The sequence below is a fragment of the Oryctolagus cuniculus genome, chromosome 11 (genome assembly GCF_964237555.1).
Source record: "Oryctolagus cuniculus chromosome 11, mOryCun1.1, whole genome shotgun sequence".
Lineage (NCBI taxonomy): Eukaryota > Metazoa > Chordata > Mammalia > Lagomorpha > Leporidae > Oryctolagus > Oryctolagus cuniculus.
The window spans coordinates 113,712,783-113,740,284 of NC_091442.1; the positions used below are offsets into that span (position 1 = coordinate 113,712,783).

The following is a 27,502-nucleotide window of genomic DNA, read 5'->3' on the forward strand; positions in this document are numbered from 1 at the left end:
TCGAGGGTGGGGGCGGGTCCCCAGGCCCAGGCGGTCCTGTGAGCATGCAGGAGCCAGGAGCCACCATGGAGGACACCCTGGGAGAGGTGAGGGTACCACTGTGTCTTCAGCTGGGTGACAGAGACTAAGAAATCAGCATGGTGGCCGCAGGGGCTGGCCCAGGGGGAGGGGGGGCTCGGGGGGGCTGCAGGGACAGCAGCGAAGCTGGGGAAGGGCCCCAGACAGATTGCAGCCGCTTTTATTGGTCTGAGCTGTCGGCGGTTAGGCCTGGCGCTGCCTGGAGCCCTCCGGAGCCGAGAGCTCCGCTCCCTGACACTGCCGGCCTCCGTGCTCGGGCCCGGGCCAGGCGCAGGGAGCGAGAAGGGCAGCGTCTCCCCAGGACACGGACCACAGGGGATCCGAGCGTGGGGCCGGCTCTGCTTCAAACCAGGAGGTAGAAGGGATCAGAGTTCTTTATTACAGACCTACAAAAAAATGAAAGAATTCGGTCTCATTCCCCCTTGTCTGGGGTTCCTGGTTTTTTCTCTTCTTACAAAACAGCAGCAGGAAAGACAGACGCAGGAGGCAGAGGAGCCATGCCCAGGGGTTCTGCTCAGAAAGGACCAAGGAGCCAGGCCGAGGCGTCGCTGCCTGGGCCTCGTGGTGCACCCGCCCCGGGCGCTCCCCAGCACCTCGGGAGAGCCGCGGCAGGCCCTGCAGGGGCAGACAAAAGGGCAAGGTGGAAGGCGCGGTCGCCACGCCAGCCGCAGCACCACTCCCGACGGCCGCCTGGGCCGCAGGCCAGCTCAGAAGCACTTGCGGCTCCCGTGTTCGGAGGTTGGTCCCCAAAGCACGGGGCCACTGGGGCCAGACAGGGAGGAGGCAGCAGGGGCCAGCACGGGGTCCGCTCCCAGGACTGCGGGGGCCCCTTCCCTGCTTGTCAGCCGATCAGCTTCTTCAGGAAGGCCTCCAGCTGCTCCTCGTCCTTGATGCCAACGAACTTGTCCACCACGTCCCCGTTCTTGATGGCCAGCACGGTGGGCACGGCCGACACCTGCCAAGGCAGAGGGAGCTCGAGTCACCTGGGTCAGCAACATGGGGGACGTCCTCCACTGTGGGCTCCCAGCAGTGCCCGCCCTCCCCAACCGCACGCCTGAGTCACAGCCCAGCGGTTTGGCTGGGATGACTGGGGAGATGAAAATAACCCACACAGCTGCGGCAGGGCCGGGTGGAGGAGGTGCGGGGCCGGCAGCAGGCGGAGCTGAGGGTTCGGGGTAGGAGGACGGATCTGCAGGGACAGCGGGGCAGTCAGCAGCCCATGTCCCTGCTGGCTGGGCGCACTTAGGCGAGCCACAGGTCCCACCTGGCCACGGGGCATGGCGCTAGGAGGGACCTGACACGCGGTGGGCCCTCAATGGAGGCCACAGAGGGGCAGCAAAGCCAGCCTATCTCTAAGTCCCCTTTCCCCTGACGTCTGGAAGCGCTCCTGCAGCTGCGTGCAGCCCGGATGTCAGATCCACTCACCGCCTGCTACTGGACAGCGTGTGGCGGGGGGGGGGGGGGGGGGGGCAGGTGGGAAAGCAATGCTCCTGGTGGATGAGGCACCCTGCCCAGCTCGGCAGGGCCCCGTGTGGATGACACGGAATGTAGACGAGGCCACGGCCCGCCCTGGCTCCGCGCCTCCTCTGCGGCCTGGGCTCCCTGCCTGGCATCCGGGGCCTCGGAGAAGGCGGTGCAAGCAGACAGGGGACGGGGTTTGCTCACACAGGCGGAACGCCTGGCGCCCCTGAGGGTTCAGAATGTCCACAGCCCGCACCCTCACCAGGCACAGCAGGAAAGTCCTCACCCCTAACGCGCATTGGGGGACACACACAGTACACCACCCCCGCCCCTGTCAGGGCCTCTGGTCCCCGTAAGGACTGTGCTGGGCTGACACCCCGACAGGCTACTCGCTGGAGCTGGGCTAACCGTGGACGTCCCCGCGCAGAGGCCCGAGCGGGCTGCGGTCCTGGTTACTCTGGTGCAAGTCCTGGGGCCAGCACGGCGCCTGCGGGGTCTCCTGGCCCAGCTCGCTTCCGCTGAGCTCTGGAAGCTGCAGGGGCCCTCAGCGCGGCCTCCAGCGCCCCCTAGTGGTCTGCGTGGGAGCTGGGCGCCTCCCGGGGCAGCTCCCTACTGAGGCCGAGTTGAACTCCCAGCTTTCAACTTTGTGCTTGCTGGATGCCGTCCTGTCCTGTTTCTTTAATTCAAACAAACAGGTTATGCTACGGCATAGAAGGTGGCCTTTTCCAGTCTCTGAGCTCACAGGCGGCACAGCAGAGCCAGCACTCTGAACCGCCTGCACCTGGCGTTGGAACGCCTGGGCCCCTCCCTCCCCTCCAGCCCCCTGCTCTCCCTGATCCAGCACCAGGCTCCTGCCTTCGGGCTGGCCCAGCCCTGCCTGTGAGGGCATCTGAGGGGTAAACCAGCAGATGGGAGAGCGATCTTTCAACAAAGAAACTTAGATGACCGCGGCTGTGTACCCTCCGCATACATGCGTGAGCGTGGGCCATGCAGCCGTCAGGCGTGTGGCACATATACTGGAAATCTACTTTCTTGGAAGGTTTTTTTTAGAGATTTATTTTTACTTATTTGAAAGGCAGACTTTGGGGGCTGGTGCCGTGCCTCACTTGGCTAATCCTCCGCCTGTGGCACTGGCATAACATATGGGCACCGGGTTCTAGTCCCGGTTGCTCCTCTTCCAGTCCAGCTCTCTGCTGTGGCCTGGGAAGGCAGTGGAGGATGGCCCAAGTGCTTGGGCCCTGCACCCGCATGGGAGACCAGGAGGAAGCACCTGGCTCCTGGCTTCAGATTGGCACAGTGCCAGCCATGGCGGCCATTTGGGGGGTGAACCAACGGAAGGAAGACCTTTCTCTCTGTCTCTCTCAGTCTAACTCTGTCAAATAAAAAAAAAATGTAAAAAAAAAAAAAAAAAAGGCAGACTCAGAGAGGGAGGGAGACACACACACACAGGTATCTTCCTTCTGCTGATTCACTCCCCAGATGGCTGCAACACCCAGGGGTGCGCCAGGCTGAAGCTAGGAGCCCAGAACTCCACTTGGGTCTCCCAGATGGGTGGCAGGGCGTGAGCTGTCGGGCCATCTTCCACTGCCTTCCCGGGGGCATGAGCAGGGAGCTGGAGAGGAAGCAGGGCACATGTGTGGGAGGCTGATGTCGCAGGCAGTAGCTTAACCCTCTGCCACAATGCCGGCCCTGGGACAGCCAAGGCCTCGTCCCCACTGACGCAGGGCATCCCTGAAGTGTGAGTGTGGCGTGTGCACGCTCAGCGGGGACAGGCAGGCACGCTGCAGGCTATCTGGGCTGACTGGACTTCCGCCCGCTGCCCAGGAGGAGGAAGGGGATGTGGCTTCACCGCTCCTGCTCTGAGTTTGGCTCATAAGCAGGAGGGGCCAGTGCTGCAGACGCTGCCTTAAATGGAGCTGCCCAGGTCCAAGGGCCACGCTCGCCTGCACGGGTGGTCTGAGCGCAAGGCCCCAGCATGTGCTCCTGCTCTGAGGCCACCTGTGGCCTCTGCTCTGTGGCTGGGCCTGAGACCTACGGGCAGGAGTGTGTGGCCTCTTCACACCATCCCGCAGCCCGCCCACTGTGCCACCCAGCTCTGGGTCCTTGTCGGGTCTCCCTAACCCTGCCCACGTGTTAACTCGACCAAAGGAGCAGCAGGGTGCCTGGTGCGGCAGACGCGGGCAGCCGGCTCCTCGGCTGACTGCGGGACAGAAAGAGGTCACGGCCACGTTCCACTGCCTTTTAAGTGCCAGGGACGCCGCTGAGCCTTGCACCTGCTGCCTTCATCCGTTCTTGCCCGGGGAGCGCCACCCAGCGGAGAAGGCTGAGGCTCAAGGGCTGGGTGACGTTCCAGGACGACAGGGCGACTGGCGGGTGGGGGGCCTGGGGCTCGGAAGGCGCCCACTCCACTGTCTGTTGACATCAAACTGCGCTTTGCTTCTGCCCAGGACACAGAGTCCCGGCGGGGAGAGGGTGCGGGAAGCATGGAGATTTCAGGGGCCGGCGCAGTGGTTGAAGCGCCATCAGCAGCGCCGACGTCCCACGTGGGTGTCCTGGTGGCTCCCCTGCTGGTGGCCTGGGAAAGCAGCGGATGATGGCCCAGTGCTTGGGCCCTGTGGCCCATGTGGGAGACCCAGGAAAAGCTCCTGGCTCCTGGCTTCCACCTGGCCCAGCCCCGGGCGTTGAGGCCATTTGGGGACTGAACCAGTGGATGGAGGATCTCTCTGTAGCTCTTACAAAAAAAAAAAAAAAAGTAAAAAAGAAAAGGATTTCAGGCTTCAAATGACAACACCAAGTGTTGTGTGAAAGCTTTGGGAGACGAGGGGGGTCCCGGAGGAACCATCACTGAGAGGCAACGTCACGGAGGCAGCAGCGGAGGAGCGCGCGAGGGCCTTCCGGGCAGCCACAGGTGCTCCGGGACACGGACGGGGGCGCGCCAGGGAGGACGACACCGCGTGAGCCCTAACGGAGACTGTGCACTCGGGTACAACCCCACAGGGTCAACGCAGGACCCTCAGCTGTGACCAACGCGCCCCCTGCTGTGTGGGCGGGCACGGTGCAGGGTCTGGCGGAGCAGGACGCGGGCATTTCTGGGCCTTCCTCTCAGCTTTGCTGTGAACCCAGAACTGTTCTAGGAAAACCAAAATCTCAACAAACGACAAATCAGTGGCTGTCGGGGACCGAGAGCAGTGGGAGGGAGTGGAGGGTGTAGTGCAGGGGGCTTAGGGCAGTGAGGGCACGTGTGTCCCTGTAGGCGACCCTCCCTACCGACAAGCAGCCCCCCTGACGGGCCCGGGAGACAGGGGCTTTCAAAGGCAGCATCCCCCCACTGCCAGGGCAGCACAGAGGGTCTGCTCCTCCATGCCCAGCCTGTGACCCCCAGGGCCACAATCACTGGGATCAGACACACGCAGTCTTGGGGCCAGCATAGTGGTCTAGTGGGTAAAGCCACCATGTGTGGTGCCGGCATCCCATATGGGTGCCAGTTCGAGTTCTCGCTACTCCACTTCCGATCCGGTTCCCTGCTAATTTGCCTGGGAAAGCAGTAGAAGATGTTCAAGTCCCTGGGCCCCTGTACCCACGAGGGAGACCCGGAAGAAGCTCCTGGCTCCTGATTCACCCAGCTCAAGTAGTTGCAGCCACTTGGAGTGAACCAGCAGATGGAAGATCTCTGTAACCTTGCCTTTCAAATAAATAAATAAAAATAAAAATAAAGCGGGGCACAGGGGGGCACTCAGCACTGTGGCCTAGCGGTGAAGCCACTGCCTGCAATGCTGGCACCCCATATGGATGCCCTTCAATTCCTGGCTGCTCTGCTTCTGATCCAGCTCCCTGCTAATGCGCCCGGGGAAGCAACAGAGGATGGCCCAAGACTTTGGGCCTCTGCACTCTTGTGGGAGACCCTGAAAAAGCTCCTGGCTCCTGGCTTCGGTCTGGCTCAGCCCTGATGTTGCGGCCATTTGGGGAGTGAACCAGAGGATGGAAGATCCTTTCTGTCTCTCCCTGTAACTCTGCCTTTCAAATAAAAATAAATCTTAAAAAAAAAAAAAAGAAAACAGAAAGAAAGAAATGCACAGTCTTGGGACGGGCATGATCAAACAGGTTAGGCACAGCAGATTAGGCCGCCGCCTGCCAGGGTGGCATCCAACATTGGAGCCCTGGTCAAGTCCCATCTCTGCTTCCGATCCAGCTTCCTGCTAATGCACACCCTGCAAGCCAGCTCAAGGATTGAGACCTCTGCCACTCACGTTTGAGACCTGGAAGAAGCTCCTGGCTCCTGGCTTTGGACTGGCTTAGCTCCAGTCACTGCGGCCATTTGGGGAGTGAACCAGCAGATGGAAGACCTCTCACTCTCTGTCTGCCTTTCATGTAAATACAATAGATCTTTTTTTTTTTTTTTTTTTGGACAGGCAGAGTGGACAGTGAGAGAGAGAGACAGAGAGAAAGGTCTTCCTTTTGCTGTTGGTTCACCCTCCAATGGCCGCTGCGGCTGGCACGCTGTGGCCGGCGCACCACGCTGATCCGATGGCAGGAGCCAGGTGCTTCTCCTGGTCTCCCATGGGGTGCAGGGCCCAAGCACTTGGGCCATCCTCCACTGCACTCCCTGGCCACAGCAGAGAGCTGGCCTGGAAGAGGGGCAACCGGGACAGAATCCGGCGCCCCAACCGGGACTAGAACCTGGTGTGCCGGTGCTGCAAGGCGGAGGATTAGCTTAGTGAGCTGCGGCACCAGCCTAATACAATAGATCTTAAAAAATAAAAGAAAGGCAGGATCCTGGGCCTTCCCGGGCCCTCAGAGTCACAGTCTGCCTCTGGACAGGGTCCCAGGTCACTCCTGCTCGACAGCACTCCTCAGAGGAACTGCAAAAGCGAGGGAGACGGGAGCGACTAAAACACTGCGTGTCGGCTACAAGCCATCAGTGAGGTTGTGCGGGACGCTGCAGCAAACGCGAGTGAGCCGCCCATGTGGGCAGCAGCTGCGTCCAGGTAACCGTTCCCCTCTGGCGTGCATCTTAAAACGCACTCACACCTTGTCTCGGACGAGGAACAAGAGGATGACAGCTTTAAGCGCGAGGTGGAAGGAAGGCTGGCGGCCTCGTCTGCCCAGGAGTCAGCAAGGGCAGTGGGGGAGGCCGAAGCCCCCAGGCACGAGGGACTTGCCCTTCCTTCTCCCCTAGAGGGCGCTGAAGCTCTAGCGTGGGCAGTTGCTGGAGTTGTTGGGGGGGGAGGCCGCTGCACGTCACACCCACAGGGCAGCATGGTTTTGTCCCAGCTGCTCTGCCTCCAGGCCAGCTCCCTGCTAATGCACCTGGGAAGGCAGCAAGATGGCCCACCCATGTGGGAGACCAAGATGCAGTTCCTGGCTCCTGGCTTTGGCCCAGCCGTTGCGATCATTTGAGGAGTGAACCGGTGGATGGAAGATCTCTCTCTCTCTCTCTCTCTCTCTGTGTCACTTTTTCAAAAAACGAAAAAATGCAACAGTTCCAGGGCAGGGGAGTTTGTACGAGGAAGGAGGAGACGAGGAGTCGGGGAGTCGGCGAGAGGCGCCTCACTCCCAGAACAGAATTTAAAGCAGTCTCTCCACAAAGTGCAACCAAAGCTAGAGGGAGGATTTGCGGCCTTGGAGGAAGCTGTCCGGAAGGTTCTGCAGGTGTCCTGGCCGGAACGTCTCTCCCGGCTCTCTTTAGAAAGGACAGGTGTGAAGGAAGGGGGTGGGGTGGGGAGAGGCCAGGGAGAATCCCCGTGGGGGTTTCCTAAGCCCCCCAGTGAGGACAGCGCAGGGCTCGGCGACCCGGACCCGGCAGCCTGGCGGCCCTCCTGTGGGACCGCGCGCCAGGTGGACGGTGGACAGAGGCAGCTGTCCCGGGCTCGCCCACAGGGCTTCCTGCCGCTCCTGCATGAGGCTCTCCCGAGGTGGAACTGGGCTGCCCTCTGCAGCCGGGCTGCACGCACACAGCTGGTGCAGCGTTACTGTTACACGGCTGAGGCTGAAGCTGTGGGGTCCAGCAGCACCAGTGGCGGGCGGGGGAGGGGGGGAGCCCAACCATGACCTTGGCAGCTCCGGCCCTGGGCTCACACTAGCTGGTCACCCTCACTCCCACAGACAGCCCTGTGGTGATGGCGGCCCCGGGGTGACAGAAAACCAAGGGCATCTAAATATTCAGGCACACGCCTCTCTAACAGAACATGGGTGGGAGAGCTTTCTAAAACACAGCCACACCCTCCCTCCAAGGCGGTGTGAGCAGCCCAAGGACAGATCTGTCGCCACCTGCAGTCCGCAGCGGCCTGCCCCTACCCATCTCCTCCCTGGCACTGGGTGGGGGATGGGCACCCGAGCTGGGCCAGGGAGAGGAGGCCAGAGGAGTCGGGGGGGGGGGGGGAGTGAAGCTCGCCCTGGGCAGACCAAGGTGCTGCAAGAGAGCCAGAAACCTGGGTTTGTTAGGTGAAATCTTCAGTCTCGGTACCAGCACGTGGTTCTGCATTCCTTCAAATCCCTTCCAGGGCCGGCCAGACCTGACCTGAGCCACCAGGCCTGCCCGGGGCCCCCTCCAGCCAGGCTACCCCAGACCCCTCCCGAGCTGGCTGCACTCCGCTTTGTCCCCGCTGTCTCCCCTCCCGCCCCCAGCCAGGACGGACCCTCCCTTTCCTCCAACTGCAGAGGTCTCCAGGGCTGAGAGACCGCGACCCACTCCCGAGCCACCCCTGCCCTAGGCACCTGGCCCCTGCTGGGGTGAGCGGGCCACACCCACGCAACCTCAGGGCCCTGGTGCTTCTGTGTGCTCTCCTGCGCCCTGGGGTGCTTCACTCATCACCCCCGGGCCTCTCCTCAGCCAGGCCTGCCCCGGCCCCGCCCTTATAAGGAAGACCACCCCCTGCCGCTCCCCCAAGCCCAGGACCTCCACCCCTTCTCCTGGTTTACCCCCTCCTGCACCTCTTACTCAGGGTGAGAATCCCTTCCCAAAATGCTTGGGACCAGAGGGGTTTTCACATTTGGGACTTTTTTTTTTAACACGTGCGCGGTCTTCACGGGCTGAGCGCCCCGACACACAGAGGAGCCTAAGATGATTCCAACATCCGCCAGAGTCCAGCTCAGAGGCGCCGTGCCCCCGCCTGCCCAGGAACCATCGGCCCCTTCCTCCTCCACGCACTCTTCCCCCAGCACTCCTCACCCCACCTGGAAGTGACCTGTCGTCTCTCCGACTACACTAAGGGCCGCTTGGAGCCAAAGAAGCAGGAATGCCCGGCACGCAGTAGGTTGGCTGGAGAGTCAGGGAGGGACTGCGCCCATGTCTAAGAGGGTGGCCCGGTGCTCTGGTCACCTGAGCCACTTCCTTCCTCAAGGCAGTGGACAGGGACATGGGGCTGAGGACCGACAGCCCCATCTGCAAAGGGCTCTGGGTCCCGAGAGCTCTGGAAAACCCCAGACATCCTTACTGGCCATCAGGTGGTCCCCAAGACACCAGCTACTCCTGGGCTGACCCCGCCCCACCAGCTCCCCCGCAGCAACCCCCACCCAGTCTGTACCTCGTACTCGAGGGCGAGGTCCGTGTGGTCATCTATGTCCACCTTGGCCATCACCACCTTCCCCTGCTGCTTGGCCACCATCTTCTCTAACCGTGGCCCCAGGATCTTGCAGGGGCCGCACCACCTCGGAAGGTAAGCAGCACGCGGTCACCAGAGTGCAGGGCCCTCCACCCCTCCCGCCTCCCCCGAACCGCCCGACCCCATCTTCCCCAGGGACCTCTGCCCTTCCCTATCCTCTGTGCTAGTGTTTGAACATTAACCTGGCGTGTTGACACACCGAACAGCAATGCCAGAGGCTCTGCAGACCCCGGGACACGGCTGCATCCTAGGACGCCCGCGGTGATTCGCCCAGAGTGGTTCAAGCCGACGGCCCGACTTCGCGACGGCGCACAGGGCACACATATATGTAGGAGCCACACTCTGAACCCTGACCCTTCCTGGGCTAGAGACACGTGACTGGGCGCCGTGGTGCTGGGCACTGGCAGCGCGCGCGGCTCCGGTCAGCCCCTCGGCCACAAGGAAGATGCCCGACACGCCCCGTGCTGCCGAGCCAGGCCGGACCCAGGCACCCTCGATGTGTGTCCGACTCGACATTCTCAACGCACAGTGGCCTTGCTGGCAGCTAAGGCCACCGGAAGTCAGGGGGGATCTGGGTCTCAATGCACACGCTGTTGGAGACACGTTAAAAAGTCTGTGTTCACAGAGAGGCTCCTCATCCAGCAGCTGGGCCTGCTTCCTCAACTGCAAACGGCAGCCCGTGCCCCCTAAAGCCCTACGAGAAGGCAGGCTGTGCCCCCTAAAGCCCTTATGAGAAGGCAGGCCGTGCCCCTCCGGCTGTTAGGAGAAATCGGCCATCTTAAACGGCCTCTGGGGCCTGCAGCTGCTTCCAGCGCCCTGTGGACTGCGGGCTGAAGGCAGGGGCAGCGATGGCCGGGCGTCCACAGGGTTCCAGGCCCACTGCTGCACCTCCTCTGCTCTTCCTGCAGACTCCTCAAATCTGCTGACACCACAAAGAGCCCCCCAAAACCGAGGCCCACAGGCATTAGGGAAAGTCCCAATGGGGGAAGCGGGTTAGGACGCCGAGGGGGACGTGTGCGCCCCGCACAACGCCGGGGTTCGGGCCCCATCTCCAGTCCGGACACCAGCTTCCTGCTCGCGCGCGCGCACCCTGGGAGGCAGCAGGTGGCGGCTCAAGTCCGTGGGAGGGCTGCATGGAGCTCCTGGCTCCTGGCCATGGTCTCGCCCAGCCCCCGCTGTGGCCGGCATTTGGGAGTGAACAAGAGGGCGGAAGATTGAGCTCTGTGTCCTTCCTCCTCAAACTAAAAACAAAACAGGGGAAAAAAAAAAAAAAAACAGAAAAGCCTTTTCCATTCAGAGATTCAGCCGATGACCTCGGAGCCCCTAGAGCCCACAGCAAGGCCTCAGCTCCTCCCCAAGCAAGGAGGGAGCCCCAGGACACGGAGTGGGCCGCCCCAGGACAGGGAGGGGGCCGCCCCAGGACAGGGAGTGGGCCGCCCCAGGACACGGGGTGGGCCGCCCCAGGACACGGAGTGGGCCGCCCCAGGACACGGAGTGGGCCGCCCCAGGACAGGGAGTGGGCCGCCCCAGGACAGGGAGTGGGCCGCCCCAGGACAGGGAGTGGGCTGCCCCAGGACAGGGAGGGGGCTGCCCCAGGACACGGGGTGGGCCGCCCCAGGACAGGGAGTGGGCCGCCCCAGGACACGGGGTGGGCCGCCCCAGGACAGGGAGTGGGCCGCCCCAGGACAGGGAGTGGGCCGCCCCAGGACAGGGAGTGGGCCGCCCCAGGACAGGGAGTGGGCCGCCCCAGGACACGGAGTGGGCTGCTCCAGGACAGGGAGTGGGCCGCCCCAGGACAGGGAGTGGGCCGCCCCAGGACAGGGAGGGGGCTGCTCCAGGACAGGGAGTGGGCCGCCCCAGGACACGGAGTGGGCTGCTCCAGGACAGGGAGTGGGCCGCCCCAGGACAGGGAGTGGGCCGCCCCAGGACAGGGAGTGGGCTGCTCCAGGACAGGGAGTGGGCCGCCCCAGGACAGGGAGTGGGCCGCCCCAGGACAGGGAGTGGGCTGCTCCAGGACAGGGAGTGGGCCGCCCCAGGACAGGGAGTGGGCCGCCCCAGGACAGGGAGTGGGCTGCCCCAGGACACGGGGTGGGCCGCCCCAGGACAGGGAGTGGGCCGCCCCAGGACAGGGAGTGGGCCGCCCCAGGACAGGGAGTGGGCCGCCCCAGGACACGGGGTGGGCTGCTCCAGGACAGGGAGTGGGCCGCCCCAGGACACGGAGTGGGCCGCCCCAGGACAGGGAGGGGGCTGCCCCAGGACAGGGAGTGGGCCGCCCCAGGACAGGGAGTGGGCTGCTCCAGGACAGGGGGTGGGCCGCCCCAGGACAGGGAGTGGGCTGCCCCAGGACAGGGAGTGGGCTGCTCCAGGACAGGGAGTGGGCCGCCCCAGGACAGGGAGTGGGCTGCCCCAGGACAGGGGGTGGGCTGCTCCAGGCCACGGCGAGTCAGAGGGAGCTGTATAGGCAGCTTCAGAAGCTGTCAGCGACTCTGCCCGGTCTCCCACCTCCTGACTCAGCCCACAGCACACCGGCTCCCCGGGAGGCCTCGTCCTCAGGGGTCTGGCATCTAGGCAGGACCCAAGAGACTGGAAATGGAGGCCAGGTTAGAAGAAATCGCAAAGCCGCTGGCCTTTAAGTATCCAAACCAACTCGTACAGTGCTGGAGAAAAGCTTGCCCTCCCCTACATGCGTGGGCACCACTGTGGTGGCGTGGAAAATCTCTATTTTTTTTTTTAACGATTTATTTATTTATTTTGAGAGGCAGAGTGACAGACAGAGAGGTCTTCCACCTGCTGGTTCACTCCCCAAATGGCTGGGCCGATCTGAAGCCAGGAGCCAGGAGTTTCCTGAGGGTCTCCCATGTGGGTGCAGGGGCCCAAGCACTCTGGCCATCCTCTGCCTTCCCAGGCCACAGCAGGGAGCTGGATCGGAAGTGGAGCAGCCGGGACTCGAACCGGCGCCCATAGGGGATGCCAGTGCCTTAGACAGAGGCTTAACCTGCTCCGCCACAGCGCCGACCCCGGTGCTCTCTCCAAGGGGGACTCTGGGCTTTCCACCTGGTGCGGAGGGAACACAAATGCTCCCCCAGCACTGACTGCGGCCACGGTCAGCCCTGCAGACCCCCCTCGGGGAGGCGGGGCGTCCACGCTCACCACTCTCTGTGTGTCAAACGCCCATCCCGACCCTGGGCCCCGGCGGGCGCTCGGGGAATGCCCGAGTGAGCCCAGTCCTGTCTCAAGCTGACTGCCGCCCCTACTCACTGTGCGTGGAAATCCACAACCACTGGCGTCTCGCTGTTGACGACTCGGTCCTGAAAGTCGGATCCATCCTGGATGTTAAAGGTCGTGGCCAGCACTCCGGTGGCGTGCAGCGTCCGGGCCGGGCTGGGTGTCCCTGTGTGGCCACCGGGGCCGCACGGCGGGGTCCGCGCCGCGCTGAAGGCGAGCGGTGCCCACCGACTCTGGGCGGGCTTCCTGGAGGCGGCGGCAGCCAGGAACCTCCTCAGGAGAAGTCGCTGAGCCATCTGTAAGGGAAGCTGGGGCACACAGTAACAGACCCATGGGGAGGCCGACCGCCATGAGATCACAGCGGAGACTTCTGGGGCAGAGGGGCCGCGGCACGAAGGAGGGCCCAGGCGACCCGGGCTGACCGCCGCCAAAGGGCTTGGGCGGGATTCCCAGGACGGAGGGAGGACCCAGTGTCTGCAGAGCCCCGCGACGGGCCAAGTGCCTGTCACACATCCCTGGTCCTCGCAGGTCAGCTGCGGCCACGCCCGGGACCCCGGCCGCCCAAGGGCAGTCCACGCGGGGCCCCAAGGCCGCCTCTGCGCCTCGCTCCTCTACAAAGCGTTTCGGAGGGAGATGAAGAACGCACACAGGGACAGGGATGCGCGTAGGCTCAGAAACGGGGAACCTCAGCCATTCCAGGAGGAACCAAGAGACACAAGGGTCGGAGTGTGGAGGGAACCAAAATACAAGGCACACGTGTCCGGGGGGAACTGGGAGAAACGGGACGCCGCCTGGGACCCCAGCTCTCCGCAAGGCCAGGTCCCCCCGCGGCCCGGGCCTGCGCGGGAGCGCGCCCGCAGAGAGCCGCAGACGCGACCCCACCTCGGGCCATCCCAGCCGCTTACCTCCCTACAGCGCGAGAGGAGGGATGCGCAGCCCAGCCCTCCCCGCCCGTCAAGGGCACTCAGACGTCACTTCCTCAGGGGCGGGCCTGCCTATCGTCACTTCCTGGAACGGGCAACCTGGAGGGCGTCGCTGGCTGTTTGGATTTTCCGCCAATGGGAATAGCGGAAGAAGGCACACCCCAGGAGGCGGAGCTTCCGCGACACACCGGAAGGGGAGGATGAACCGCGGGTGCGATGGGACCGGAAGGGGCGGTGCGCCCTAGCGGAGGGACCGGAAGAGGGAGCGGAAGGGGCGGGGTTACCGAGACGGGGGGCGTGGTTCCGGGTTCTTGCTGCGGTAATGGCCGCTGCTCTTCGTCTGCCAGTGGCTCCTCCCAGTGACTCCTGCAGGTGCTGCAGGGTTCTTTCCCTCGGCTGACATCCTCAAAGGCTTGGTACCAAGCTACTTCCCTGGCGGTCTGGGGGCCGCTCTGTGTCCCTGGCCTGTGACGCACAGCGGGTCACCCTGCCCCCGGGGGCGTCGCTGGGGACCGGAGCCCTGGCGCGTGCCTGCCTCAGGCCCCAGGTGACCAGGGCGAGCTGGGCCCGAGGCCCGAGGCCTTCCCTTCTCGCCGTGGCCGCTGTCTTGTCTCGGGCCGGTGGCACAGCCTTCTCCTCTCCCCTGCACACGGCGCCTGGCAGTGCGGCCACGCGGGGCCTCGTAGAATCCTGTGGACGCAGCGATGGCCTGTTTGCTTTGCGTCACACCTGTCAGGAAAGAGCGGGAGTGTCGAGCCAAAGCCAGAGCGGCTTATTCAGAAGAGCCAGCAGATGGAAGATCTCTCTGTCTCCCTCTCTTTCTGAGGCTGCCTTTCAAATGGATGAATCTCTCTTTTTAAAAGATTTTAGTCATTTATTTGAGAGGTAGAGACAGAGAGAGGTAGAGACAGAGAGAGAGGTCTTCTCTCTGCTGGCTCACTCCCCAAATGGCCGCAATGGTCAGAGCTGTGCCGATCTGAAGCCAGGAGCCAGGAGCTTCCTCCCGGTCTCCTACGCAGGTGCCGGGGTCCAAGGACTTGGGCCATCTTCTACTGCTATCCCAGGCCATAGCAGAGAGCTGGATGGGAAGTGGAGCAGCCGGGACCTGACCCGGTGCCCCCATGGGATGCCCGCACTGCAGGCAGCGGCTTTACCCGCTACGCCACAGCGCAGCCCCTACAGACTGATTTCTATTGCCCTGCCTAGCAAGGCTGTCTTGACCTCCATTTCAACAGCCTGGGGGTGTGAGTGAGTTCCCGAGTTGACAGAAATGTCTCTCCCAGCCCCGCCCTGGCTTCTCCCTCTGCTGTCTGCCAGAGAAAGTGCTCCCGCAGCCAGGCCAGGAGTGAGCCTGGTGAGCCCTCTCGGCGGCCGTGAGCACGTTCGTGCGTCGATTTAGTTGCATTTTATTAGGCAGGCAGAGAATCAGACACAGGGAAGCCTCCATCTGCTGACTCACTCCCCCAACCCCCAGACTGCCAGGGCTGGGCCAGGCCAAAGTCAGGAGCCCAGAACCCAGTCCAGGGTGGCAGGGACGCCAGGACTTGAGCCATCATCTAAAGCCTCCGTGCGCTCATTAGCAGGGAGCTGGAACAGGAGCGGAGGGGCTGGGACTGCAAACAGGCATCCCAGGGGCACCCTCCCTGCTGCGCCAGGACTCTCCTCCGAGCCTCTGCCAGTCATGCGCTTGGGCCGCCTTGCTCTTGTCTGTTTCTTTATTCTGCGAGCCCTCTCCGGTCCGTCTCTGTCTGCGTTGCCCCCTCTCCATCAGGCCGCGGGGCCTGATGCCTCATGGTAGGTGCTCATGAACAGAGAGCAGTGACCCAGATAGAATCTTCTGGCTGCAAATCCCGTTTTCCCCGTCACGTGGCATGGCCCTATTGTGCCCTCTGTGTTTCTTGCAGCGCAGCTTGGCCACGTCGTGCTAGTATTTGTCCCCCGTCCAACGGGCAGGTTTCCCAGTTCTCTGCAGAGAGCTCTCCTAGCGGGATGGGGTGGGGGTGGGGGATCCTTGGAACAGGCTGCCAGCCGCCATGTCGACCTTCCTCTTGACAGGGTGACTTGGCCACGGCTGGCAGGGCTGGACGGAACGGGGCCCCTCCGCGCTGCCTGACCCCCACACTGGAGCCCGGGGTGGGACTGCCAGGCCCCTGGTGCCTCCCTGACGGGGCTGCTGCTGCCGGCTCGTTTTCAGACCCACTTTTCTGTGTCTCTGGAACTTCCTGTGCCACAGCCACCCACCCACCCTCTGGAGCACCTTCTTTTTTTTTTTTTTTTTTTTTTTTTTTTTTTTTTTTTTTGACAGGCAGAGTGGACAGTGAGAGAGAGAGACAGAGAGAGAAAGGTCTTCCTTTTGCTGTTGGTTCACCCTCCAATGGCCGCCACTGCAGCCGGCGCACCGTGCTGATCCGATGGCAGGAGCCAGGATCCAGGTACTTTTTCCTGGTCTCCCATGGGGTGCAGGGCCCAAGCACTTGGGCCATCCTCCACTGCACTCCCTGGCCACAGCAGAGAGCTGGCCTGGAAGAGGGGCAACCGGGACAGAATCCGGCGCCCTGACCGGGACTAGAACCCGGTGTGCCGGCGCCGCAAGGTGGAGGATTAGCCTATTGAGCCACGGCGCCGGCTCTGGAGCACCTTCTGCAGAGCCAGTTCCCCTGCTGGATTCACGTCCTGGGTTCCAAGGGAAGACCGGGCCCGTCTGTCCTTAGCCTGTGGTCATTTCGCCTCTGCTGGCCTCAGGCTTCTTGTCTGAGGAATGGGGAGAACAGTGCTTGCTGGGTGGAGAGGCTGTGTCTTCAGTGCCTCATCCCTCCTGCAGGGGGAGAGTCGGTGAGACGGCCCTCAGCCAGCCAGAGCGGACCTGGCCTGGGTGTGGCCGGAGCACAGGTGTGAGACCAAGGGCGGGCATCTTGGGCCGAGGGTAAAGCGCCTACCACGCCCTCTTGCCGGTATTCGTTGCAGAGTTTTTCAGAAGTGGGATGTGAGCCATCGTGGATTTGCAAGATCAGTTTAGTGAGTTGCAATCAGCTTTGCAAAACACAGAGCAGAATTGGAAACATCAGGGTCCGCTGTCAGAGTAGGGCCTGGGGAAGCATCTGTCGCTCTCGTGTCTGCGTGGCCTAAGCTGGGATACAAAGGACCCCAAAGCTGCTGGTTTACTGGAAGAGTCAGCGAGCCCGGCTCGGTTCCAGCGCCGCGCGGGGGGCCACTGTGGCTCCTACAGCCCGGTGAGGCTGCGAGTTACAGTCTCCCTGTTACTGCGAGAGCCTCTTAACAGAGGTTAAGGAGCTCGTCCAGGTCACCCAGCTAGTGGGAAGGCGCTGTGCACCCCCAGCCCAGGGCCCGGGCCCCACCTTGCGGCCTCTCCTGCCAGCTCCCCCGCCGGCAGGCCAGCCAGTGCAGGTTCAGACTCGGTGGACGGAGCCGCCGCCGCACGGTGGCGCTGTGGCTCCCGCGGCCCGTTCGGCAGCCCGACCGTGACCGCGTATGTGCGAGAGGCGATGCGCGGCCGAGCGCGGCTTTCCCAGGGTCATTTCCTTTCCAGGTCCACCCTGACGGTCCTTTAGGGGTTGTTTTACTTTGAGCTGTCGCAGAACGATCAGATCCCAACGCAACGTGGCTTGCGTGTGCAGTTCCAGAGGCTGGTTTCCTGCTGTGGGGGTCTCCAGCAGGTGCACCACGGCCCCTTGAGTGTCAAGGCTGCGAGGGGTGGGGGAGGGGACACCTCGGGGCCTAGACACTCTTAGGCTAGGGTCCCTGGCGTTGCTGGGGTCGGATTCGAACCCTTGCGTCTTTTTTTTTTTTTTGACAGGCAGAGTGGACAGAGAGAGAGACAGAGAGAAAGGTCTTCCTTCCATTGGTTCACCCCGCAAATGGCTGCCAGGAGCCAGGTGCCTCCTCCTGGTCTCCATGTGGGTGCAGGGCCCAAGCACTTGGGCCATCCTCCACTGCCTTCCAGTGGAGAGCTGGACTGGAAGAGGAGCAACCGGGACTAGAACCCAGGGTGCCGGCGCTGCAGGCGGAGGATTAGCCAAGTAAGCCATGGCGCCGGCCGTCTTTTTTTTTTTTTTTTTAACTTGACAGAGTTAGAGACAGTGAGAGAGACAGAGAGAAAGGTCTTCCTTCCATTGGTTCACCCCGCAAATGGCCGCCACGGCCGGAGCTATGCTGATCAGAAGCCAGGAGCCAAATGCCTCCTCCTGGTCTCCCATGTGGGTGCAGGGCCCAAGCACTTGGGCCATCCTCCACTGCCTTCCCGGGCCACACAGAGAGCTGGACTGGAAGAAGAGCAACCGGGACTAGAACCTGGTGCCCATATGGGATGCTGGCGCTGCAAGTGGAGGATTAACCAAGTGAGCCACGGTGCTGACCCCGACCCTTGTGTCTTTAGGGAGTGTCTCATATAAATTTTGGGGCTGACATTGTGGTGTGGCGGGTTAAACTGCTACTCGCCACACTAGCGTCCCATATGGGAGCACTGGTTCGAGTCCGGCTGCTCTGCTTCTGATCCAGCTTCCTGCTGAAGTGTCTGGAAGGCAGTGGGAGACGGCCCAAGTGCTTGAGCCCCGGCCACTCACATGGAAGACCCAGGTAGAGACCTTGGCTCCTGGGTTCTGCCTGTCCCAGACTTGGCTGTTGCAAGCATTTGGCTAGGGGTGGGATGGGGGGTGGAACCAGCAGATAGAAGACCTCTCTCTCTCTCTCTCTCTCTCTTGTTCTGCCTTTCAAATAATAAATAAAGCTTATATAAAAAGGCAATTCAATTTTAATTGATCTATCTATTGGATTTTTAGCCACACCTCCTTGCACTTTATTTTTAAATGGTTACTGTAGAGTTTGCAGAGTACATCCTTAAGTCCCCACAGTCATCTCAGAGCCCACATTTCCACCTGCGATGGAAGACCCAGGCCACTGTGCAGACCTGCCCACCGCCTCTCCTGCCTTTTATGCTTTGCTGTCTGTCGTCTGTGCTCCACCCACAGGCTAAGAACCCTCCAATCTAACCTCGGTATTTCCTTTCCTGTACTCTGCCATTTTTGAAGTTTGCATCCCTTATAATTCCCCTTCTGCCTGAAGCACTTGGTTTAGCATTTCTTTACAGTTCAGGCCTGCAGGAAATGAGTTCCTCTCATTTTGGTTTATCTAAAAATGTCTTGGCCTGGGCTCAAGTCCTGCCTCTGCTCCTGAGTCCAGCTCCCCGCTCAGGGGCACGTTGGGAGGAAGCGGGTGACGGCTCCAGCGCTTGCGTCCCTTGCCTTCCGCGTGGGAGGCCCGGGCTGAGTGCCTGCCTCCAGCTGTGGCCCGGCCCAGCCCTGGCTGTTGAGGGCATTTAGGGGGTGAACCAGCAGAGGAGGAGCTGTCTCTCTCTGTCTCTGTTTCTCAGCCTCTCTGTCCCTCTGCATGTCACATAAAGTGAATAAGTGGAACATGTCTTTGTAAGCCTTAATTCTTTTTTTTTTAAGATTTTATTTATTTATTTGAAAGTCAGAGTTACACAGAGAGAGGAGAGGCAGAGAGAGAGGTCTTCCATCTGATGGTTCACTCCCCAATTGACCACAATGGCCGGAGCTGTGCCAATCCAACAGCCGGAGCTGTGCCAATCCGAAGCCAGGAGCCAGGAGCTTCCTCCAGGTTTCCCACTTGGGTGCAGGTGCCCAAGCACTTGGGCCATCTTCCACTGCTTTCCCAGGCCGTAGCAGAGAGCTGGATGGGAAGTGGAGCAGCCAGGTCTTGAACCGGCGCCCAAATGGGATGCTGTCGCTTCAGGCCAGGGCGTTAACCTGCTGCACCACAGCGCCAGCCCCGAGCCTTAATTCTTGATGACTACATTCTTGCATTATAAAATTCCAGGTTGAGTAGAGACATCATTTTTTCTGTCCCCTGACTTCTGCTATTTCCAGCAAGACCTCAGCGGCTGTTTGCTTTATTGCTCCCTGTGGGTAGCGTGTTGTTTCTCTCGAGTTCTCAAGGTTTCTTTATCTTTGTTTTTCTGCATGTTAAATGACATGCATGGGTATGATTTTAAAAAAAGGTGTATTTATTGATTTATTTGAGAGGCTGAGTTACAGTGAGGAAGGGATGGAGGGATGGGGTGGGGGGGAGAGAAAGAGAGATCTTCCATCCACTGGTTCACTCCCCAAATGGCTACAAATAGCCTGGGCTGGGCCAGGCCAAAACAGGAGCCCGGAACTCTCTTCAGGTCTCCCACATGGACGCAGGGGCCCAAGCACTCAGACACCTTCTGCTGCTGTCCCAGGTCTTTAACAGGGATCAGGACAGGACGTGGAGCAGATGGGACTTGAACTGTGCTCACACGGGCACTGGCATTGCAGGCAACAGCTTTACCTGTTGCTCCACGATGCCAGGTCCACGGGTGAGGTTTAGAGAGGAGAAGAGGGTTCTCTTCTGGCTCCGTTTGTTTCCATTTATTTACTTACTCAGCTCATGGCTGAGACCCCCATAACCAAGACAGATGAACAAGAGGAAAGCGTACAACTGATTTGATGTCAGCTTTGTGTGACCTGAGAACCTTCAGAAATGAAGAACCAAAGAAATAGGGAAATGTGCGTGTACTTGTGGTTGGAGGACAAAGGATTCGATCGAGTGGTCATCAACTAGGGGAACTTAGCAAGGCCTGCTTGTTCCTAGTGCCCTCGAGTGACACGCCCTCCAGACAGAGGGCAGGGCCTGTGGGAAAGGGAGGGGAAGCTCACAGGGAACTTCCTCCTGCTGGTGTTGGCTGAGGGTCTTGGCCATACTTGGGGTGGTGTTTCTTGTACCCCGTCAGTGTATTTATCTTGCTTGGAGTTCAGTGAGATTATGTAATCTAAGTTTATCTATCTATCTATCTATCTATCTTCTAAATATTTTCTTTTTTAAAGCTCTATTTATTTATTTGAAAGGCAGAGTTACAGAGAGGCAGAGGCAGAGAGAGAGAGAGGGAGGGAGGTCTTTCATCTGCTGGTTTACTGTTTGAATGCCCTCAATAGCATTCCTGGGGCTAGGCCAGGACAAACCAGGAGTCAGGAAGTCTGTCTGTCTCCCACGTGGGTGCAGGGGCCCATGGACTCGGGCCAGCACCCGCTGCCTCCCAGGTGCACGAGCAGGAAGGTGGAGTAGCCGGGACTCAAGCCGGGCACTCTGGTAAGGGACGCGGGTGTCCTGAGTAGCGGTTTCTCGTGTTGGGCAAGCAACACCTGCCCCTACATTTATAGCTTCCACCAAATCTGGGAAAATTTAAGATGTTGCTTCCTCAAAAGATTTCTGTTCTGTCCCGTGACCTCTGTTCTCTTCTGAAACTCCGCTGACACGCATAGCAGGCGTCTGTACGTGTCCCACATGGCACTGAGGCCCTCAGTTCCCAGTTTCACTCAGATTGGGTTGTTTCTATTGATCTGTCTTCAAACGCATTGAAACTTTATTATATCATCTCAAATATGCTGTGAAGTATTTCATTTCAGATACTGTAATTTTTTTAGTTCCAGTGGGCTGGATCGCAAGTAGAGCAGCTGGGACTTGAACTTGTGCCTGTATGGGATGCTGGCATAGCAGGCAGCAGCTAACTCTATTAGTTCTTTCTAACAGTTTCTATTTATCTATGAGGTTTTTCTATTTATTTATTTAATATGAAGAAAATTTCTTTTATGCCTTGAGCAAAATTTTTTTAAAAAGATTTTATTTCTTTTATTTGAGAGGTAGAGATACAGACAGTGAAAGGGAGAGACAGAGAGAGAGGTCTTCCTTCCATTGGTTCACTCCCCAAATGACTGCAATGACTAGAGTTGCGCCAATCTAAAGCCAGGAGCCAGGAGCTTTTAATGGGTCTCCCACGTGGGTGCATGGGCCCAAGCACTTGGGCCATCTTCTACTGCTTTCCCAGGCCATAGCAGAGAGCTAGATTGGAAGTGGAGCAGCCAGGACTAGAACTGGCACCCATATGGGATGCTGGCGCCGTAGGCAGAGGATTAACCTACGGAACCATGGCGCTGGCCCAAGCATAATTTTTGAAAAGTTTATTTACTTATTTTGAAGGTAGAGTGACACAGAAAGATTACAGATAGAAGATAGATACAGAGAGAAAGAGAGATCTTTCATCCATTGTTTCACTCTCCAGATATCTGCAACAGCTGGCCTGGGCCAAACTCTATCCAGCCCCACGGACCCAAACCACCACCTGCTGCCTCCCAGGGTGCACATTAGCAGGAAGCTGGATCAAAAGTGGGGCTGGGACTTGAACCCTGGCGCTCCAATGTGGGATGTGAGGGTCCCAAGCAGTGTTCTAACTGCTACGCCACAATACTTTCCCCTTGAGCATATTTTGTAAAAAAAAAAAAAAATCATTTATATGTAGGGCAGAGTGATGGGGGAGATACACACACATAGGGGTCTTCTATCCACTGGTTCACCCCCCAGATGCCTGCAGTAGCCAGAGTTGGGCCTGGCTGTACGGCCAGGAGCCAGGGACTCTTTCAAGTGCTCTAACTTGGGTGGGAGGGACCCGAGAACTTGAGCCATCACTCTGCTGCCTCCCAGGAGGCATTAGAGGAAGCTGGATCAGAAGCAGAGGGACCAGGACTGGAACAGGTGGCACTGATGCAGGATGTGGGCATCTCAGGTAGTGGCTTTATCCACTGTGCCACAATGCCTGGCCCACACTTTTGTAGTGACTGCTTCAGAACCCTTGTCCACCATGTCCAGCGCCCCAGTTGATTCCGTGTCAGTATACATTGATTGACTTTCCTCTTGAGTATGACTCATACGCTCCCGTTTCCTTAGCGTCTATTCATTTCTGGTTATATCTTGGGCATTGTGATGGATACATTGCAGACACTCTGGATTCTAAAGGGTAATATTTTTTTGTTTGTTTTAGTGTACAGTTAATTTTGTTGAATCATGACTGCAGTGTTTATCTCCTTGGCAGTGTGTAGCCCCTGAACCCTGTTCATCTTCTGAGCATCAGCTGAGTTGCCTGCAGTCCCCCTCAGACGTGATAGTTCAGGCGCGGCCAGAGTGCTGTGCAATGTTTATGTACAGAATCCGGGCTCCTTCTCTGTCGCTTTCCTCTTCTTGAGGACTCCCCTCTCTCACTTTCTACTTCTACGATACCCCCTCCCCTCTTCTGTTTGGTTCTGCAAACCAGCAAGATTGGGGGTTTCCGTGAACGTGTTAGCTGCCAATGTAGAGTTTGGGCTCGGGTAGAAAGAAAACTTTTAAAGGTGAAAAGCTCCTGCTATGCCTTCTGCAAAGTGCTGACTTGTCCCGTTTCTGCCTAATTCGGTTACTCCCCATTGCTTTCAGGTAAGTTTAACACACTCATTTTTTTTTTTTTTTTTTTTGACAGGCAGAGTTAGACAGTGAGAGAGAGAGAGACAGAGAGAAAGGTCTTCCTTTTTCCGATGGTTCACCCCCCAAGTGGCCTCTATAGCTGGTGCCCTGCGCCGATCCAAAGCCAGGAGCCAGGTGCTTCTCCTAGTTTCCCATGCGGGCCATCCTCCACTGCACTCCCGGGCCACAGCAGAAAGCTGGACTGGAAGAGGAGCAACCAGAACAGAATCCGGCGCCCCGATCGGGACTAGAACCCGGGGTGCCGGCACCGCAGGCGGAGGATTAGCCTAGTGAGCCGCGGCGCCGGCCGACACACTCAGATTTTAAGATACATGCAAATCTTAGCCAGTGTTGTTAACTATGAGAGGCTCGGTGTGATGGGGCTGCTGCGCCATCATCAGGAGCATAACCGGTGCCCGGCAGAGCTCCGCGTAGGTTTGCAGTATTTCCAGGCAGACCGGGAAGTCACTGCAAGCGGGGCGCCCGGATGTTGCCCAGCGGATGGCGAGTCCGGGCCCGAGGCCGCAGGGAGCAGGGATCCGCGGTGGGCTTCACGTCCTGAATGCTGTTCCCTCGCACGTGCGGGATCTGTTACCTCTGCTCCACGTTTCCTGAAACTCGCAGATTTTAAAGGCACGAAGTTGCTTCTTTCTCGGAAGTTGGTGAGCTCTTTGTGTGTCTGGGACAGTGATTTTCCTTTGTTTAGGATTGTTCTCAGGCCTCTCGGCTGGACCCAGGTGCAGCCAGCCCCTCTGTGAGCCCGTGGCAGGCTGCGCCCAGGCCTGCACAGTGGAGAGATGGGATGGAGGCGGCTCAGCGGGAGAGCGGGGGCAGACAGCTTCTGTTTGTACAGACAGCCAGGGTGGTCAGTTCCTTGCAAGGAACTCTTTTGGCTTCTATTCTAGAATCCAACACTGGTCCAGTTCGCATTTCCATGAGGATTTTATTGGTGGCCCACTATATCCAATGCAGAGAGCCTGCTCAGAGCAAAGAGGGACTTTTAAAAAATGATTTATTTATTTAAAGTCAGAGTTATGGAGAGAGTAAGAGAGAGAGAGAGAGAGAGAGAGAGATCTTTCATCCTCTGGTTCACTCCCCAAATGGCCACACAGTCAGGGCTAAGCAGGTCTGAAGCCAGAAGCCAGGATCTTCCTCTGGTCTCCCTTGTGGGTGTGGGGGCCAAGCACTTGGCCACGCTCTGCTGCTTTCCCAGGTGCATCAGCAGGCAGCTGGATTGGAAGTGGAGCAGCCGGGACTCCAACCAGAGCCCGTGTGGGATGCCGGCCCTGCAGATGGCAGCTTAACCTGCTGGGCCACGGTGCTGACTGTTATTTTATTAAAAAGGTAGGTACTGGGCTACACAACATCTAGCTATTGTAGTTGGTAAAAATCGTTACCATATTTTTGACTGGAAGATCGTTGAGTCGGTTAGTCTTTCTAATCCTGTTTCTTTTAAATGTGTTGAGTGAGTTCAAAATTTAAACCTTACGCGGTAATTTGCAAGCATTAAGTATGCAAAAATTCTTGGCCGTTGTGGGCGCTCACTAAAGGAGCTTCTGGCTGTCGGGAGCAGAGCCCTGGGCTGAAAGGGGCGGACGTTCGGGCTTTGCTACCGCACAGATCCGGAAGTGTGACGCGGGACACTCATGCAGGGTTTAGTGATGCCAGCAGCTTCTCTACAACTTCCTTAGCTCTCTCATCGCTAGAGTCGCAAAGACGCTTCCTGGCCGCAGCCTGGTCGTCAGCTCCCTCGGAGGCACGGTGGCTCCGTGCCCTCCCTCGTTGGACAGGACAACCAATAGCAGTGTTTCCCTGACCACCACCCTCTTTCTTTCTTTCAAGATTTATTTATGTGAAAGAGTGACAGAGAGAAAGGGGGAGAGAGAGAGAGAGAGAGAGAGAGCGAGCGCTTGCATCAGCTGGTTCACTCCTTACATGGCTGCAATGGCCAGGGTTGGGCCAGGCCAAAGGCAGGAACCGGGAGCTTCATCCAGGTCTCCCATGTGGGTGGCAGGGCCCAAACACTGGGGCCATCTTCCACTGCTTTTTCCAGACCATTAGCAGGGAGCTGGATCAACACTTCCCTTTTTTATTTTCAAAGATTTGTCTAGTCTGAGACATTTCCCATTGAAGCCCCTGACGACGGGGCCTCGTCGGCGTCTAATTGCCTTATTTTTTTAAATTAATTAATTTATTTTTGACAGGCAGAGTGGACAGTGAGACAGAGAGAAAGGTCTTCCTTTGCTGTTGGTTCACCCTCCAATGGCTGCCGCGGCCGGCGCGCTGCGGCCAGCGCGCTGCGGCCGGCGCACCGCGCTGATCCGAAGGCAGGAGCCAGGTGCTTCTCCTGGTCTCCCATGGGGTGCAGGGCCCAAGCACTTGGGCCATCCTCCACTGCACTCCCTGGCCACAGCAGAGAGCTGGCCTGGAAGAGGGGCAACCGGGACAGAATCCGGCGCCCCGACCAGGACTAGAACCCGGTGTGCCGGCGCCGCAAGGCGGAGGATTAGCCTAGTGAGCCGCGGTGCCGGCGTCTAATTGCCTTCTGATGCTTTGGGACAACTGGGACCCTGGGTCTCAGAGGGGATGAGAAGGCAGTGGCAGCGAGGCTGTGCTTTCTCCAGAAATCCAGCAAACCGGTCCTCTCCTGCAGAGTGGAGGAAGCCGTGCGACAGGGTCGCCGGCCGCTCCCTCCTCTCCTGCTGCAACGCGTCTGCCGCCTTCTGTTTTTATTTGGGGGTTGATGGATTGCTTGTGTGATGCACTTGCATTAAATACTTGGGCTGAAACAGCTCCTGTATTTGCCCATGCACTTCACTTTGTAGCAGATTTCCATTCTGTCTGGGCTGCCAGATGGAATTAAATGCTTTTTTAAAGCCCGCAGTCTGACGAGAATCTCCATGGCGTCAGCATTTTCACCGTAGTTTTAAGGAAGCATCTGCAGTGCGGTGGCGCAGCCCGGGGCTCGCTTCTGAGGGAAACTTCCAATGTGGCTCTCAGGGCTCATCTGACAGTGGCCGAAGCTGGCGGAGGGCTGCAACCCAGGCTCCGGGGCTGTCCTCCGTCCCACCTTCGGCCAGCCCCGCCCCCGCCTGTGTCAGGATGCCTGCACCGATGCGCTGGATTCAACTTGGCGGGGGGGGGGGGGGGGGGCTTTTGCATAATCAGCATTCATTTCAGTAACTTTCGTGGCAGCCACACACTCCTAAATCTGGCAATTGCCTGGACTCTTAAATTTTTTTTATAAAGATGTATTCATTTATTTGAAAGGCAGAGTTAGAGAGGAGGGGAGACAGAGCGAGAGGGATCTTCCATCTGCTGGTTCACTCCCCAAATGCGGGTGGCAGGAAACCAAGCACTTGGGTCACCCTCGGTCGCCTTTCCAGGTGCATAAGGAGGGAGCTGGATCGGAAGTGGAGCAGCTGGGACTCCAACAGGAAGCTCATATGAGATGCCAGCATGGCAGGCGGCAGCTTAACCGGCTACGCCACAACATTGGCCCCTGGCCTCTGAATGTCTTGTCACCTGGGGTGGGTGGGATGGATAAGATGCTGGTGCGCATGACTGCCACCTAGAGGATGGCTGGGATGACTGCATTTCCTAAGGACCACACCCGTCTTCCTGGGTACCGGCTCTCAGGCTTCTTACCTGCAAAGTGGGAGTAGAACATCCACCTCCTGTGCCTGTAGTGAGGGTGAGCGTAGGTAGATTATGCAGCGCCTGCATTACTACCTATCGCTGTGTAACAAGCTCCCCTGTCGCCCAGCAAACCTCATCTCAAAGCTTAGCTGGGAGGGTCTGGCTCAGGGTCCCCCTCAAGGCTGCTGGGCGGGTCTGTCCCTGCCACAGGGGCCCTTCTAGAGGCTGCCTGGGAGTCCTTGAGGGCAAGGCTGGGCGGCCCCCAGGTGTGTGGCTCCGGGGAGAGAGAGCAGTCTCCCCAGGTGACCAGCCGTGTTTCCATAACCTCACCTTCAGGTTGACAGTCCATCCCTTCCTGTGCCTTGGTTGCTCAGAAGTGAGCCCCTGTCCAGCCCACTCAGGAGGAGGAGCACCAGGCTCCTCCCCTGTGGGGGCGGTGTCAGAGCGTTGTGCACGCCTCTTTCAAACACCCGCAGAATCTCGTTCTAGGCACACAGGTTTGCTTCCTGGTGAGCTGATCTCCAGGGAGGCGTTAGGGACACTCCGACTCCGACTCTTTTTTTTTTTTTTTTAATATTTTATTTATTTATTTGAGAGGTAGAGTTACACGCAGTGAGAGGGAGAGAGAGAGAGAGAAAGGTCTTCCTTCCATTGGTTCACTCCCCAGATGGCTGCAACGGCCGGAGCTGTGCCCATCTGAAGCCAGGAGCCAGGAGTTTCTTCCGGGTCTCCCATGCGGGTGCAGGGGCCCAAGGACTTGGGCCGTCTTCCACTGCTTTCGCAGGCCATAGCAGGGAGCTGGATTGGAAGAGCAGCAGCTGGGACATGAACCGGCGCCCACATGAGATGCCGGCACCACAGGCGGAGGATTAACCTACTGTGCCACGACACCAGCCCCGGGACACTCCGACTCTTATCAGGTGAAGGGAAGTTTGGACTCTGTGACGCATTGGAGAGCGCACCCAGGAGGTTTACACAAAAATGAGGATTTTCACCTTCTGCTTTCTATCACTTGAGAGGGAGGACTCTTCCAGAAACCTCGGTTGTGCTGGGCCTATCAGTGCGACTATGAGAAGCACACATGCAGCTTAAGTTCCCCTCCTTCAGCCAGTGTCTGTGGCTGCCTGGTGCGGGGAGGGCATGGTGACCTGGGTGGGGACAATGGCTGGGCACCAAGGAATCAGAGCGCAGCTTCTGCGCAGGGCTCCCTGGTCCACGCGCCTCCAGAGACGTTGCATTTGACAGAGA

General features: G+C 59.2%; 1 protein-coding gene across 1 annotated transcript; it reads right to left on the reverse strand.

The window, feature by feature from the left end:
* Nucleotides 1-434: 434 nt before the first annotated feature.
* Nucleotides 435-13,421, reverse strand: TXN2 (thioredoxin 2). Its single transcript, XM_002711412.5, has 4 exons — nucleotides 13,271-13,421; nucleotides 12,399-12,673; nucleotides 9,063-9,186; nucleotides 435-1,033 (listed from the first exon to the last, which is right to left on the reverse strand). The coding sequence occupies exons 2-4, from the start codon at nucleotides 12,659-12,661 to the stop codon at nucleotides 920-922; spliced, it is 501 nt and encodes a 166-aa protein (XP_002711458.1). The 5' UTR covers nucleotides 12,662-12,673; nucleotides 13,271-13,421; the 3' UTR covers nucleotides 435-919.
* Nucleotides 13,422-27,502: the final 14,081 nt, after the last annotated feature.